General features: G+C 40.3%; 2 protein-coding genes across 3 annotated transcripts; one reads left to right on the top strand and one right to left on the bottom strand.

Annotated features, from left to right (window-relative positions):
• The first annotated feature begins 895 nt into the window (after window positions 1-895).
• Window positions 896-5,442, top strand: LOC134866469 (E3 ubiquitin-protein ligase MARCHF2-like). Of its 2 annotated transcripts, none has more exons than XM_063886673.1 (5): window positions 896-1,219; window positions 2,271-2,572; window positions 2,665-2,860; window positions 3,228-3,437; window positions 4,143-5,442. In XM_063886673.1, exons 2-5 carry the CDS (start codon window positions 2,388-2,390, stop codon window positions 4,296-4,298), a joined length of 747 nt encoding a protein of 248 aa, XP_063742743.1. In that variant the 5' UTR covers window positions 896-1,219; window positions 2,271-2,387; the 3' UTR covers window positions 4,299-5,442. The 2 variants fall into 2 exon arrangements, with proteins under 2 accessions (XP_063742743.1, XP_063742742.1); XM_063886672.1 differs by having other exon boundaries at window positions 897-1,219; window positions 2,286-2,572.
• A 999-nt stretch (window positions 5,443-6,441) lies between these two features.
• Window positions 6,442-11,911, bottom strand: LOC134865922 (ras-related protein Rab-11B). The gene is made up of 5 exons (XM_063885762.1): window positions 11,672-11,911; window positions 9,326-9,521; window positions 8,533-8,726; window positions 8,150-8,230; window positions 6,442-7,175 (listed from the first exon to the last, which is right to left on the bottom strand). The coding sequence occupies exons 1-5, from the start codon at window positions 11,709-11,711 to the stop codon at window positions 7,030-7,032; spliced, it is 657 nt and encodes a 218-aa protein (XP_063741832.1). The 5' UTR covers window positions 11,712-11,911; the 3' UTR covers window positions 6,442-7,029.
• Between the last annotated feature and the right edge of the window lie 808 nt (window positions 11,912-12,719).

Raw genomic sequence — 12,719 nt, 5'->3', positions numbered from 1 at the left:
AATCATATTGTTTTCATAATTGTATATTTATATGAAAAAGCCCAGCATATTTTATCATAGGTTCTACGCATTTTAACCTTCTAAAAAATGTCAATCTAGTGCAGTAAAAAGTAAAATTAACCAATAGTACAGACGTTTTATGAGCAAAATACACTTTGAGTATACGTTTTTTTAAAAAATCATAATTGAGCAACCTTATATATTTGATTATTACCATTGATGCATTTGTAGTTGTTCATCAAGTCTATTAGTATTGCCAAAAATACCACAAACGCAACTCATTAGACAGATAAACTATAATGACCTCGTAGTGGCATTGTTGTATTTTGTCATTGTAGGCTACTAGTTTGTAGTGACTTTACTTAATTGCCTTTTTTCTGGGAACCCCTCAAGCCCTGCATCCAACCACTGAAGGTCCTTGAACCTCACATGTAGCACAACAGTCAACCGTAATCCGACTAAACACTGCCACATAGTGGTAGCCTACTTTATGTCATCTCTTACTACAGATGTTTGGAGGATAATGGTATTTTGACATCGAAATACCAAATGAATGGTCAATGTCTTGTTAAAATTAAACCAATACTCACAGGATAATAGATTAAAATATCAAAAGCTTCAGGTTATCCAAACATGTTGTTCGTTTATGTTGACCGTGTGCAGCATTCAGGGCCCCTAGTAAACAGCACTTGCAACAATCAGGACACCATAAAAAACGTTAGCAGTAAGGTCTCACGGAACATGGTAGATATAATATATCTCACTATAACATTACCAGTAGTTCTTACAAGCGTGGTTTATTTTTCTATTCGTATTTCATACGTTGATAACCTGATATGTGTGCAAAGTGTTCGTTATTACAGTATCACTATGAAGACAGCATTGAGTCACATGACCAATGCACAGCTGAGGGATGCTGCTGGAGTGGGCTTGCCCGTTGCTAGCCTGTTAGCAACGTTAGCCGTCTCTGGTAATCCTGACAGAAACAGTCGTTTCTTTTCACCTTTCCGAACAATATCAACCGTGGGAGATATACCACAAGCCATGGAGAGGATGCAGCGCATGTGGTCGTCTTTTGTTCACCCTCAAATTACCACCTTTTGGTTAGATGTCAATGTCATAGTTTGTAGCTAGGGCTGTCCAGTTAGCTCAGCTAGCTTGTGTCTGGTAAACGCAGGGCCAAGGCCAAGGCCAAGCGAGAAAAAGGGAAGGCCGTCGGGTGAGTACATTTACACAAACATCTGTTTTTCACCCTGTTTATCAACGTTCCTATATAATAACGTAACGTATCAGTGTGTTGGGTGACGACTGTTTGGCTGTTTTAGCGTTAGATGTTTATCTTGGATTGAAATGAATTGTGCTTTTGTTTGTGGCTGTACAGTAATGACAGTATCAATCATCTACATGTCTGCAGAAATGACATGTGGATTTCAGCTGTTAATCGTCGAATACAGTAGTTTGTATATGTTAACAGTGCTCACGACATCTTACAGTTTAGGGTTTTATTTTCTTGCGGTGTAGTATGATGATAACATCTAAGCTACTCGATTTAATAACAGTGCATTAAATCGCCATGACATGCCGTGTTTTTTTTTTTCTTTATCCCCGGGAGCTTTGGGATCATGAATATACTTCTAGACTAGAGTATTAATGTTATTAAAATGTTCATCTTTTCACGATTGTATTGTTGACAGTAGTCTGCAGGACTGGTATGGGCACACAGTTTCTTCCTGATGCACACGAACACCAGTGAAAATGAACGGGTACAGCAATGTGCTGCATTCTGTAATTGAGTTACATTTTATTTAAACATTCAATTATATTTAAGGAAGACATTCCAAATGTAATTGTGCCACTTTTGTTCCTTCAGACCTTTTCTTTAGTTGCATGCTGACAATTCTTCCTGGTGCACCTTTCCTTGCACCAGGACGAATTTGACACTGTAAGAAACCTTGTCATCATGATCTTTTGACAGTTTTTCGTGGGGCTGAAGTAAATTATTAACTGGATATCATGCCATCGTACTGATAGATTTAATTTGTTAATATAATGTTTTAACGATTTCATGGCTTGCTTTGGGACGTTACTTAAGGTTTTTGTGGTAACAACTATTTCTAGTTTTTTGACACCCAGAGCCTAGACCTTGCTCTCTCTCACATAGCATAAATTAGAGTTTCATAGAGTCTGATGAGAGGCTTGCAATGATGACATCATTCTCACTTATGTTGACATTTGAAATAACTCATTCTATTTCTCTTGTTTATAACCAGTCATTTGCTCTGCAGGTGGGCAGAGGAAGAGAGGAGTTGGACCTTTGTTTTTGGATCTGACCTTTTTTTGAAGACGTCGTTCTTCTCATCTTTGTCCTGATAACCGTCCGTTCAGCCATGTCTTCGTCAGGGTGCTGCCACCTACCTGGCTCCCTTTGTGATTACTCCGGGAACACCGAACCCGATTCCTCAAAGGATTCGGAGGAGTCTGATTCGACCACACAAGCCCAGTACATTGCCAAGGTTACGGCTAAAGATGGCCGCCCACTCTCCACTGTTGTCAAAGCGGTGAGCTTGCAGAGGTAAGAGAGGGAGGAACTGACGTATGGCCCTTGAATAATATAGAGTAATTAGTACCTTTGTTAATCATCACATTCTCTACTTCGCTCCACAGTGATGTGGGCATGTGTCGGATTTGTCATGAGGGAGCTGGAGGGGAGACACTGCTCTCACCCTGCGACTGCACTGGCACGCTGGGTAAAGTGCACAAGAGCTGCTTGGAGAAGTGGCTGTCCTCCTCCAACACCAGCTACTGTGAACTCTGCCACACAGAATTCACCATTGAACGTCGACCACAACCACTCACACAGGTTAGAGGGTTATCTTCAAGGATGCAGGATCTTTCTTTCTGTTTGTGCAAAAAGATGTGGAAAAATGCTTATTTGTCTAAAGCAAGGGAGAAGAGTTTTCTTCTTCAGCAATGTTTCAGTAGCATCCGAAAGATATAAAATAATTTGCTAATATTAATAAGATGTTTGCCAGACCATTTAATATGACTATTATTCATATCAGTAATGCATTCAGACCAGATTTGCACTAAATTCACAACATTCACACATTTTTTAAATTCTCAGTCATTGCAAACTGAGATGCACCAATCAATCATACAAACGTTAAGCTAATACTGAGAGCCTGTTTTCATTAAACCAAATTAACTCTTGATTTTGCTCTTCTCAGTGGCTGAAGGACCCAGGCCCTCGTAGTGAGAAGCGCACACTGCTGTGTGACATGGCCTGCTTCCTCCTCATCACGCCGCTGGCAGCCATCTCTGGCTGGCTGTGTCTGAGGGGAGCACAGGACCATCTGCAGCTGAAGAGCAGACTGGAGGCTGTTGGCCTCATCGCCCTCACCATCGCCCTCTTCACCATCTACATCCTCTGGACACTGGTAAACAAAATATATTTCTGACTTTTACAGTATGTGCTTCTGTTGAGGCAATGGGACAAACTTTTTTTTCCTCTCTGGCATCTTCTTACCCATAGGCTGGTCTTCGTATTTATCTTTCTTCTTGTCCCACATAGATTTGAAAAACAAATGTATACTGGCACACGACACAATACAAAGACAAACTGAGCTAACAGATCTATGTTCTGCTGTTGATTTTGTGGGACTGTTTTCTGCTTCCAATAGGACCCTGAATAGCACTTGCACAAAGTCAAAGCATAGAGACGGCAGGGCATGTGCAACTTGATAATCTCTGGCACACAGCACTCCTTGGTTTGAAAGGTGGCCAGATAGTCCATGCAGGCACCTACACACAACAAATTGGGAAGAGTAAGAATAAAGTGTTTTATACTCTGCACTTTAATTTGACTCGACCCCATACACTAAAAATAGCATGTATTGTGAGTCACAAAGTTTGTTCTGGAACCTAAACCTCTTATCTGCTGTAAAAGAATCCTAATATCAAATGTGTGAAATATTAGCCCGTTTTGCTCACAGCTGGTGTAACTTTTAGTTCTTCAGTCAGCATATTGTTCCTGTCCTGCAGACATACTACTCTGTCTCACATATCTTGGTGTCAGATTAACTGATGTCTGTCTTTCCTCTGCCTCTCTTGCCCCCTCCCACTTTTCTTCCATTGAATCTCAGGTGTCATTTCGGTATCACTGTCAGTTGTACTCGGAGTGGAGGAGGACCAATCAGAAAGTGCGCCTGCTCATGCCCGACATGAAAGGGGCACACACCACCCAACGTTCTGTGCCGACCAAGTCGACTAAGAAAATGACTGATGAGACCATCGTATGAGTGCAGAGCGGCGGCAAGAGGAATATTTAAAATAACGCCCACTGAAGCAACAAAAATTAATCCTATTAATAAACTTTTGCACTTCGTAAGGACCATTCTGAGAGGGGAGAGACACTTTTTCCTCCTGATTTTTTTCCTTTTTGAGGCACTTGAACTACTACGGTATTTCCACAAAAGTGGTTTTGGGAAGAACTCATTCCGGAGATGGTGTTGAAACACGTAGTTGTCAACCGGATGGCCATAGCTGGGAACGACTTAAGACATGGATAGCGGACTAACCAGCCCAACTGTGTGTCCGGGACACAAACTTATGAAATACTAAGACACAAGCTAATGTAGCAGGATATAACTGATTCAGCATGCTACTACAGTATAATATTAAACATATTCACTACCTATATTTCCCCCATGCCCCTTCACAATGTATTTAGCTGTTTTTAAACAATGGGCAGCCAATAGCCCGGCAGAGGATAATAACCTAAAAACATGATTGACAAAGTCTATCTGTGAATATTCCTCCCTGACATGAAGAGGGCGACAGGCGTTCATACCAACGGTGTTTTCTACGATCTGAACCCCTCTGAAGTTTCCTGGTAAAGCTTTATCATTGCTGTAGGAACAGTCCAAATCTTAACTATTTTCCTGTTTAGACGACAGGTAAGGCATTATATTTACCACACTTGTCACGGTGTCAGTGAAGATAACAGTACGTGGGATAACTGCAGCCGTTAAACGGCAGTGCAGTGCTGTGTAAGGAAAAAGTATTGAAGGTGTGGAGATGTGTTTACATTCTTATTGGATAATGTCTCTACTACTTGTCATAAAAGTGCATTTGCAACCAGCCCAGCTCCACTTGTAAATGCATTATTCATTAATTGAGCTGCCTAGCAATGACCAGCAGATGCAGATTAAATAGGAGAAATACAGTGTTCAGGATAGTAGGACTACAGACTTCTGTTCGATATGTAAACACAAAGATGTATCCAAGCAGGCTGTAAAAGAATTTGTGTTTTGAGGCGTCAATCAATGTTTGCAGCATATGCTATACAAAGTATTTTGTTTCATTGTAGTCTTCCTGCTGCATCTCCTGGAAAAGTTGGATTATTGTGCAATAAAACATGAGGGACTCCTGGACTAAATCAAAGTGAAATGTGAATTGTCTGTTTGTTTTAGTCGGCCTCTAATGGTCTTCAGTCATCTTTGGAAATATATCTAATAATCAATCACTGTGAGCCCCAACATTTCATAAACCTCTAAACAATTGTTTAATTATTTAAGTTGTTTGAGCTGGAAGATCTAACTTTTATTATGTGTAGGACAGTCTCAGTATTTACTATGAATATTACATGTACCAAAGAATGATACTAAAGTATAATTCCAGTCACCTACCACAAATACTTTTGCAGTACCTCTATTTTATAATTGTACATCACTATTTTTCTAGACAGAAAGTCCACTACACCTATATAACATGTCCTTTTTAGCTATTTATTGCTAATACATTCTCACATTGCAGATCCTTTTTTTGCCTGTTATACCTAACAAAAAATGAATGTCTTGATTTGGGCCTACGTCATGTGAAAGAAGATTCAGTATGTTATTTCCTCGCAACAGAATTTTCTCCTTTTTGAGCTTCTTCTCGGATGGTTTCAATATATATTATATTATTAAAACAAGTATATCTTAATATACTGTATAGGGGGCATGACCTTAGTATGGGACATAAAGAGTATGATTTCTGAAGATTTAAATAAGCTCAACCTTGACTTGAACAATGGCTAAATGCTGCTTATGCATGTATGCCATAACAATGTAATAATGTACTATGAAAAGGTATAAAACACAATGTTACAAGCTGGTTCAGGATCAGTTTACAGGTATAATAGGTGTGTGTGTGTGTGTGTGTTGCTAAAAGAAGAAAGAGAAAACTATGAAAACTTCCCCCATGGGGGGATGCCTCTGCCAGCCAGGAAAGTTTGTCCATGTTTGTCATTTTTAGTCAAATTAATTCACTAATTCAAAACACAGTGACGTTTGAGCTTTGGACATGAAGAGGACATTTTTGCTAAATTTTAAGGAATATCCTGCCTCTGGCCAGGGCTGCCGACAGCGCAGAGGCATACAAAAAGTAGACACCGCAATGTAATATTGTAAAATTTAATGTCATGGCATTAATATAATGTATGTGAGCAGACAAGCTATCAAAATCAAACAGCAAAAAAAAAAAGGATATATTTTACACAAAATGAAATAAGCATCAGCAGCATAACAACCACTTTTGAGATGATGACTGAACAAGGGAGAGGAGGAGGAGGGAAGCCCAAAAACAGGACTGCTGGTACCACTGAAACAGGCAGGGTTCACAGCCAGGCCTCCAACATGTGGCAATAACTGTCTACTGGGAGATGTTTAGGCTAATAACAAGATCTCAGGCAAAGCTATTCTGCTACACTATCATGGGTTACTGTGGCAGGTACATACAGTATGCAGTACCATCAGTCCTGTTTTTGCACGGGATGTAGCAGATTGTACCTGGGTCAGATTACAATTTGAAATCAATTCAAACACTTCTTTCTGGAATTGATCATTTGTGGCATAAAGGAACTGACTCCACTTATCTAAAAAAAAAGTGCAGATTGAGACAATATTGCACCGCAGGCGGGTGGAAGCATACCAACACTGTGGATTTCAATTAATAATCGACCCAGGTGAGAAGGGACGTTGCCATGGGTTACAGGTTCTGACAACACTGCAGTTTGCTCCCCCTCTGGCCGTCCGTGGTGGGAGGCACGCTGATGTCCACCACGTTGTTTCCCGGGGACTCGTCATGGGCAGACCGCTCAGCAATCTGTTTCTGCGAGACGATGCGGTAGATTTCTGTTTTTCAGAAAGGAGAAATGGAAAGAGATCAGCCATTTTCCCTAAAATATATATAATTGTATGAGGTGTAGACCAACAGTACATCTGTCATGATCCTGGTTTCGTGTCTGTCATGTGTTTGTGTTGTGTGTTTTATTTTGAAGTTAAGTTTCACTCCCTGTCTTTAGTTTCGCTCCTTCCCCTGATTGTGTCATTGTGTTCACCTGTTGCCCCTGTGTTTCTCCTCCCCTCTCCAGCTGTGTGTTGTTTGGTGATTAGCCTTGTGTATTTAGTCTTGGTTTCCCTTTTGTCTCTTGTTCGGTCGTCGTCATTTCTTCCCTGATGTTGTACATGTTACCTGCCTGTTCCTGCCCGTCCGTCTGTCTGCTCCTGTTCCCATTGTCCCTGTATCCCCTGGTTAGTGTTGGTGTGGTTATTTTTTGGTTGAACGTACAGCTTTAATTTAAATAAAGCTCGCCTTTTGTTTGGACCCATACCTGCCTCCTGTTCATTTTACTGCACTTGGGTCCTGTTTCCCCAAACCCTGACAACATCAGAAATTTGGAGGTGATAATGGGTCAGATCTGAGTTGAGAAGTTGATTCTTCAGTTCTTCAGTTACCATTTTGCACACAACAGATCAAATGAACTTCCAACATTAAGAGGAAGTTGCAAAGGTAAAGTTCAAAAGTTGAGTTACCAGAAATCATTTTTTGCTGCTGTAGAGGATTTCCCTCATTTCCTATCAGCAGCTACTATTAAAGGGAAAACCAAAAAAAGCATAATAGGGCCCCTTTAAAACTAACTTTTTTAGTGTGTGAAAAAGGTCCTAGAGCTTTTAAGGGACAATCTTAAGCAACAGTTTCAGCTTAGTATTACATAGCACTGGTGTGTTATCAGACCAATGCTATGGAATGATTGGTGTTTGAGAAGTTAAGATGACATGTTAAAAGTACTTTCTTATCGTTCAAGAACCTATGTTCACAAGCATACCTGTGAGGATATTCTTGAAGGCTTCTTCAACGTTTGTTGAGTCCAAGGCTGATGTTTCTATGAATGACAGATTGTTTTTCTCTATAGGGGAGGAAACAAAAAACGTTTTACAGAAATAATAGCTTGTAGTAAAACAAAACAATATCAGAAAATCTCGTATTGTTTGGTTTTTCTCCAGGTAGTTTTAGAAACAGAAATAAGGTTTCAATTATGTTCTCTTATCATAATTAAGTGAAAAGAAGACACATTTCTCATTAATTGTAGCAAATGTTAATATCTTTAGAAAAAAACAAACAAATAATATACTTATTTCTCCAAAAATCTAAAATCCCCACTGTTCTAAATGCGCCTTCACTGTGTGTGTGTGTGTGTTTGTTAGTTACCTGCGAAGGCCCGGGCCTCGTCTGTTGGCACGGCCCTGAGGTGGCGCAGGTCGCTCTTGTTGCCCACCAGCATAATGACGATGTTGTTGTCAGCGTGGTCCCTCAGCTCCTTCAGCCAGCGCTCCACATTCTCATAGGTCAGGTGTTTGGCGATGTCGTACACTAAGAGCGCTCCCACCGCTCCTCTGTAGTATCTGTGACAGGAGGACTCAACTTAAAACAGTGATGACAGGAACCGCAGGTGGCCATAAAAAGTATGGTTTAGTCTTGAAAATCTTTTAAAGTATCACAGTTATTAAAATTATATGACACATTCCTTTATGTTGCTTGTACAGTAGATAGGTCTATGTATTATGTATTTCATCGTGGCATGTTAACATCTAGTTTCATTTTCAGCCAATATTCATTTTTTAAAGCTGTTATAAAAATGGACTGAAATTCTACTTCTTTTGAGGTTTGTAATTCAATTCTATGTGAGAAATAAAGGTTAAAGTAAACATTTGCTCTCCAATGGCCTGAAATTACATTTCACATGTTTGACATTTATCAGAGGCACTTAGATTTTCAGATGCGTTAAGAAGGCAGCTGGGAGTTTTGTGTCTTATTTAACCCGTTAGCTCAAGTTTTGTTGAGCAGTAGAGGCTAATAATTGATTGAAAGAGCCATCTTCCTCTTTAATTAGTTCTTGTACAACATATCCAAAGTCTGCCTTATTTTAAGTGATGTAGTCTGAAGAATTACGTTTTTCCCGCTCTGAGGCAGGACTACCAGCAGCTCACAGACATGGACTCACGCTGAGGTGATGGCTCTGTAGCGCTCCTGCCCGGCTGTATCCCAGATCTGAGCCTTTATCGTCTTGCCGTCCACCTGAATGCTGCGCGTGGCAAACTCCACCCCGATGGTGCTCTTACTCTCTAGGTTGAACTCATTCCGTGTGAATCGAGAAAGCAGGTTGCTTTTGCCTACGCCCGAGTCCCCAATTAACACAACTGTTGAGGAAAAGAGAAGAAGGGAGGGAGGGAGTGAAATGATGAGACAGGATGTTTCACTGTGTGTGTGTGTGTGTGTGTGTGTGTGTGTGTGTGTGTGTGTGTGTGTGTGTGTGTGTGTGTGTGTGTGTGTGTGTGTGTGTGTGTGTGTGTGTGTGTTAGAAACAGTAGGGGCCATGTAGTTAATAGATTCTCCCAAAATAGTGCATAAAACAGCACCTCTAAACACTGCCCAGAACCCATGGGCTGTGTGTGTGTGTGTGTGTGTGGGGGGGGGGGGGTGCATGAGTGTGTGAAGAATAAAGCTTTCTATTGTAAATTAGAGGAGAAACACAATAACACTAAAGGCTGAGTCAATACAGAACCTTGGTATTACAATGCAATAGTGTCTTTCTAATTTAAATTCATTTCAGGATTTTTGTTGTGTAATTAAAAAACATTTTAATTGTTTGATCATTTCTGTGTTTTGTATTGTACAATATGCTACAATGAACCGTCTGTCTGATAATTAACCACATAATCAACAACCATTCTTTTAGTTAAACTATTTTCCAGCCAGTTTTGCTGTCACTGTAGAGAATCACTGGGATACAGCAATAGGGTAGAGCAACTAAAACCATATATGTAAGAGCCAATTACCCAGGACCATGGAGAGGAACGGTTATTTATTTTCTGCTGTCAAACAACCCCAACAACAATTACAGCCTAGAAGCACCTGGAGGACTATCCACTAAATAAAGAGGTGCTTTAGCTGCTGATGGTTCTCTGCAGAGCCACAGAAGAGGTAAATGATGGAGAGCATTTTTCACTGAGCAGCATATGCTTGGCGGAACAAACAGGGTTTTACTGTGGAACCTGCAACTTTGATATAGACTCCTGACCTTTCAAAATAAGAGTATAATCTTGCACAAACAGCTAGGGTGCTGATATACAGTTTATGGACAGCTTATATCACAGCCTTAACAGTTTGTTTTCCTAACCCTCATTTAATTTCTATCTCTCCAGGTTCAATAGATATGTAAACAAGACCTGAAACTTGTGAGTACCGATACATAATGGTACTTTTATTATTGAAAACTTCTCTGAGAAGAACCAGGTCTAAATATCTACAATCTAGGTTCCACAGGTAAACTAAAATAAACTAAAATATGGATTTTGTTTATCAGGCATTCTTGTTTTGCATTGTCTCAATCAGAGCTGTCAGAGGAGTGAGTGGTCAGGACCTGGGCTGAGCTCCTGTTCACAGCAGTAGAGGTGGAGTCTTTTTGTTTTCTCTCTCCCTCGACAAAAGGAAATTGAGCCGAACTTTGTCCCTGTCGGCATCGCACTGGTCAGGGCTGCAGGAAGCTGATAACAGGCTTCATCAAAACCTGAATCGACAGTTTCAGGGCGCCTTGCCCTTCCTGTTTCGGCCGGGTACACAGACGATGGCTCGGGCAGAGAGAGACAGAAGGGGGAGAGAGAGAGAGAGCTCTCGCCTCCGGCAGATGCCCCATTCATCCCACAGAGGATACTTTGTTACATCTAAATGGCCCTTTGGCTTATGCAGGCCCAGGATGTTAATATGCCACAGGAGCTGATATCACGATCAAAGGAAGTCATTCTGGACGAGCACTGAAGATAAACATGGTCCTGAGTCTGGTACTAACTGATCAGGCCTACCATAATAACACTGGCACATAAAGTTATGAGTTGCGGCATTTTCAGAGTCATTAAAAGCAGGCTGATGTAAGGATTACGATTATTGATCAGGAGAGGTACAGGCTAATAGGCCCTTAATAAACCCCATGGGGAGGAATAAAACATCAGATGTCATTAAATACGGAAGGAAGCTGTCCGTCCAAACGACCAATCCTGCACTACGAGTTGATGAAAGTTTAATACAAAGGTAGAGCACGGATAGGGTGTTGCATCCTACCTATAAATATAGCTGCAGGCGTTGTAATGTTACAATGACAGCATTATGTTGTAATAACCCCAACAGACTATCATCCGCGCAGTTTCTGAGAAAAACATGAGTCTGTTTCCTTAGAAAATGCATAACTGGTGAGCAAAAGAGACACCATAAGAGATGTTTAGGTATTATTAAAGAATAGCTTTGTCGGTGTGAGTCTGTGAAGAGGGAATGCAGTCATCTTTTTTTTCTTTACCTTTGAACAAGAAATCGTATTCATCGTCTCGGTTCCCCATTCTAGACGAGGCCGCTCCAACGCTTTTCTCCGGAAGAGGATGTGTGAAAAGTATGGGTATGAAATGCTGTTATGTGTCAGGAAAATATGGTAAAGGTTTGCGCTGAGACTCTGCGCCAGTGTTGGCTGTCAAGGCGAGCTGGCCGCAGAAAGAGAGCTCCAACTCTGCAGAGGGAGGGGAGGAGTCCCTGCAGCTCGCATAGCTTCCTCAGGGGGGCGCTCTCTGGCATGCCGGCAGATAATATCAATCTGAAGACACAGATATTTATCTCTGAATGTAAATAATGACAAGTCAGGCGATCATTTAAGTTAACTTCACATGTAGAAGGTTGGTTTCCCAAAAACATTGTGTGGAGTTTGTATAATAGTTATTGAAAGAACATTTTACATTTCTATACTTCTACATGTATATTTAATTTAAGGCGAGACACTAATAGATTTTAAAAAAATTAATATGCCATTTCTTGTTCACTAAATCTTAACAATTGTAATTTGGCCATACACCCAATAGTATTTTATTTGGCAGATAATTTACACATGTTTGTCTTCATGGTCAACTTGTATATTTTTTACTCCTGTTTTATTTTCTATTTTGCGATGTTTCTATTTTCTATTTGTTTATTTTCAAGTCTTTTTATTTTAACATTCTGGGCAATGCCCTGTTTTTATATGCTGCTGCAACGAAAATATTTCCCAATTTGGGATCAATAAAGTATATCTTATTATCTTTAACATAATAGCCTATAAGGATAATAAGAACTATCTTTCAGAAGCAGCAGTGTGTTACCCCAGTGTTATAAGGCTTTAATAAATTCAAGGCCAACAGTGAGTCTTAAACCAATGAGTTCTTTTAATGAACCATACTTTAGAGGTTCATCGTTATGTCACGGTTTAGTTGTTTTGTACTACACAGGAGACTGAATACAAGACTGGAAAGAAAATGAATACAATCATTGAGCAAGCTGATTTAGGTTATAAGGGAATACAAAATGAGGAAACATAAAAGAAA

The sequence above is a fragment of the Eleginops maclovinus genome, chromosome 6 (genome assembly GCF_036324505.1).
Source record: "Eleginops maclovinus isolate JMC-PN-2008 ecotype Puerto Natales chromosome 6, JC_Emac_rtc_rv5, whole genome shotgun sequence".
NCBI classification, from domain to species: domain Eukaryota; kingdom Metazoa; phylum Chordata; class Actinopteri; order Perciformes; family Eleginopidae; genus Eleginops; species Eleginops maclovinus.
Note: the sequence above shows the minus strand (reverse complement) of the source record. Positions and strands in the feature narration are given on the sequence as shown.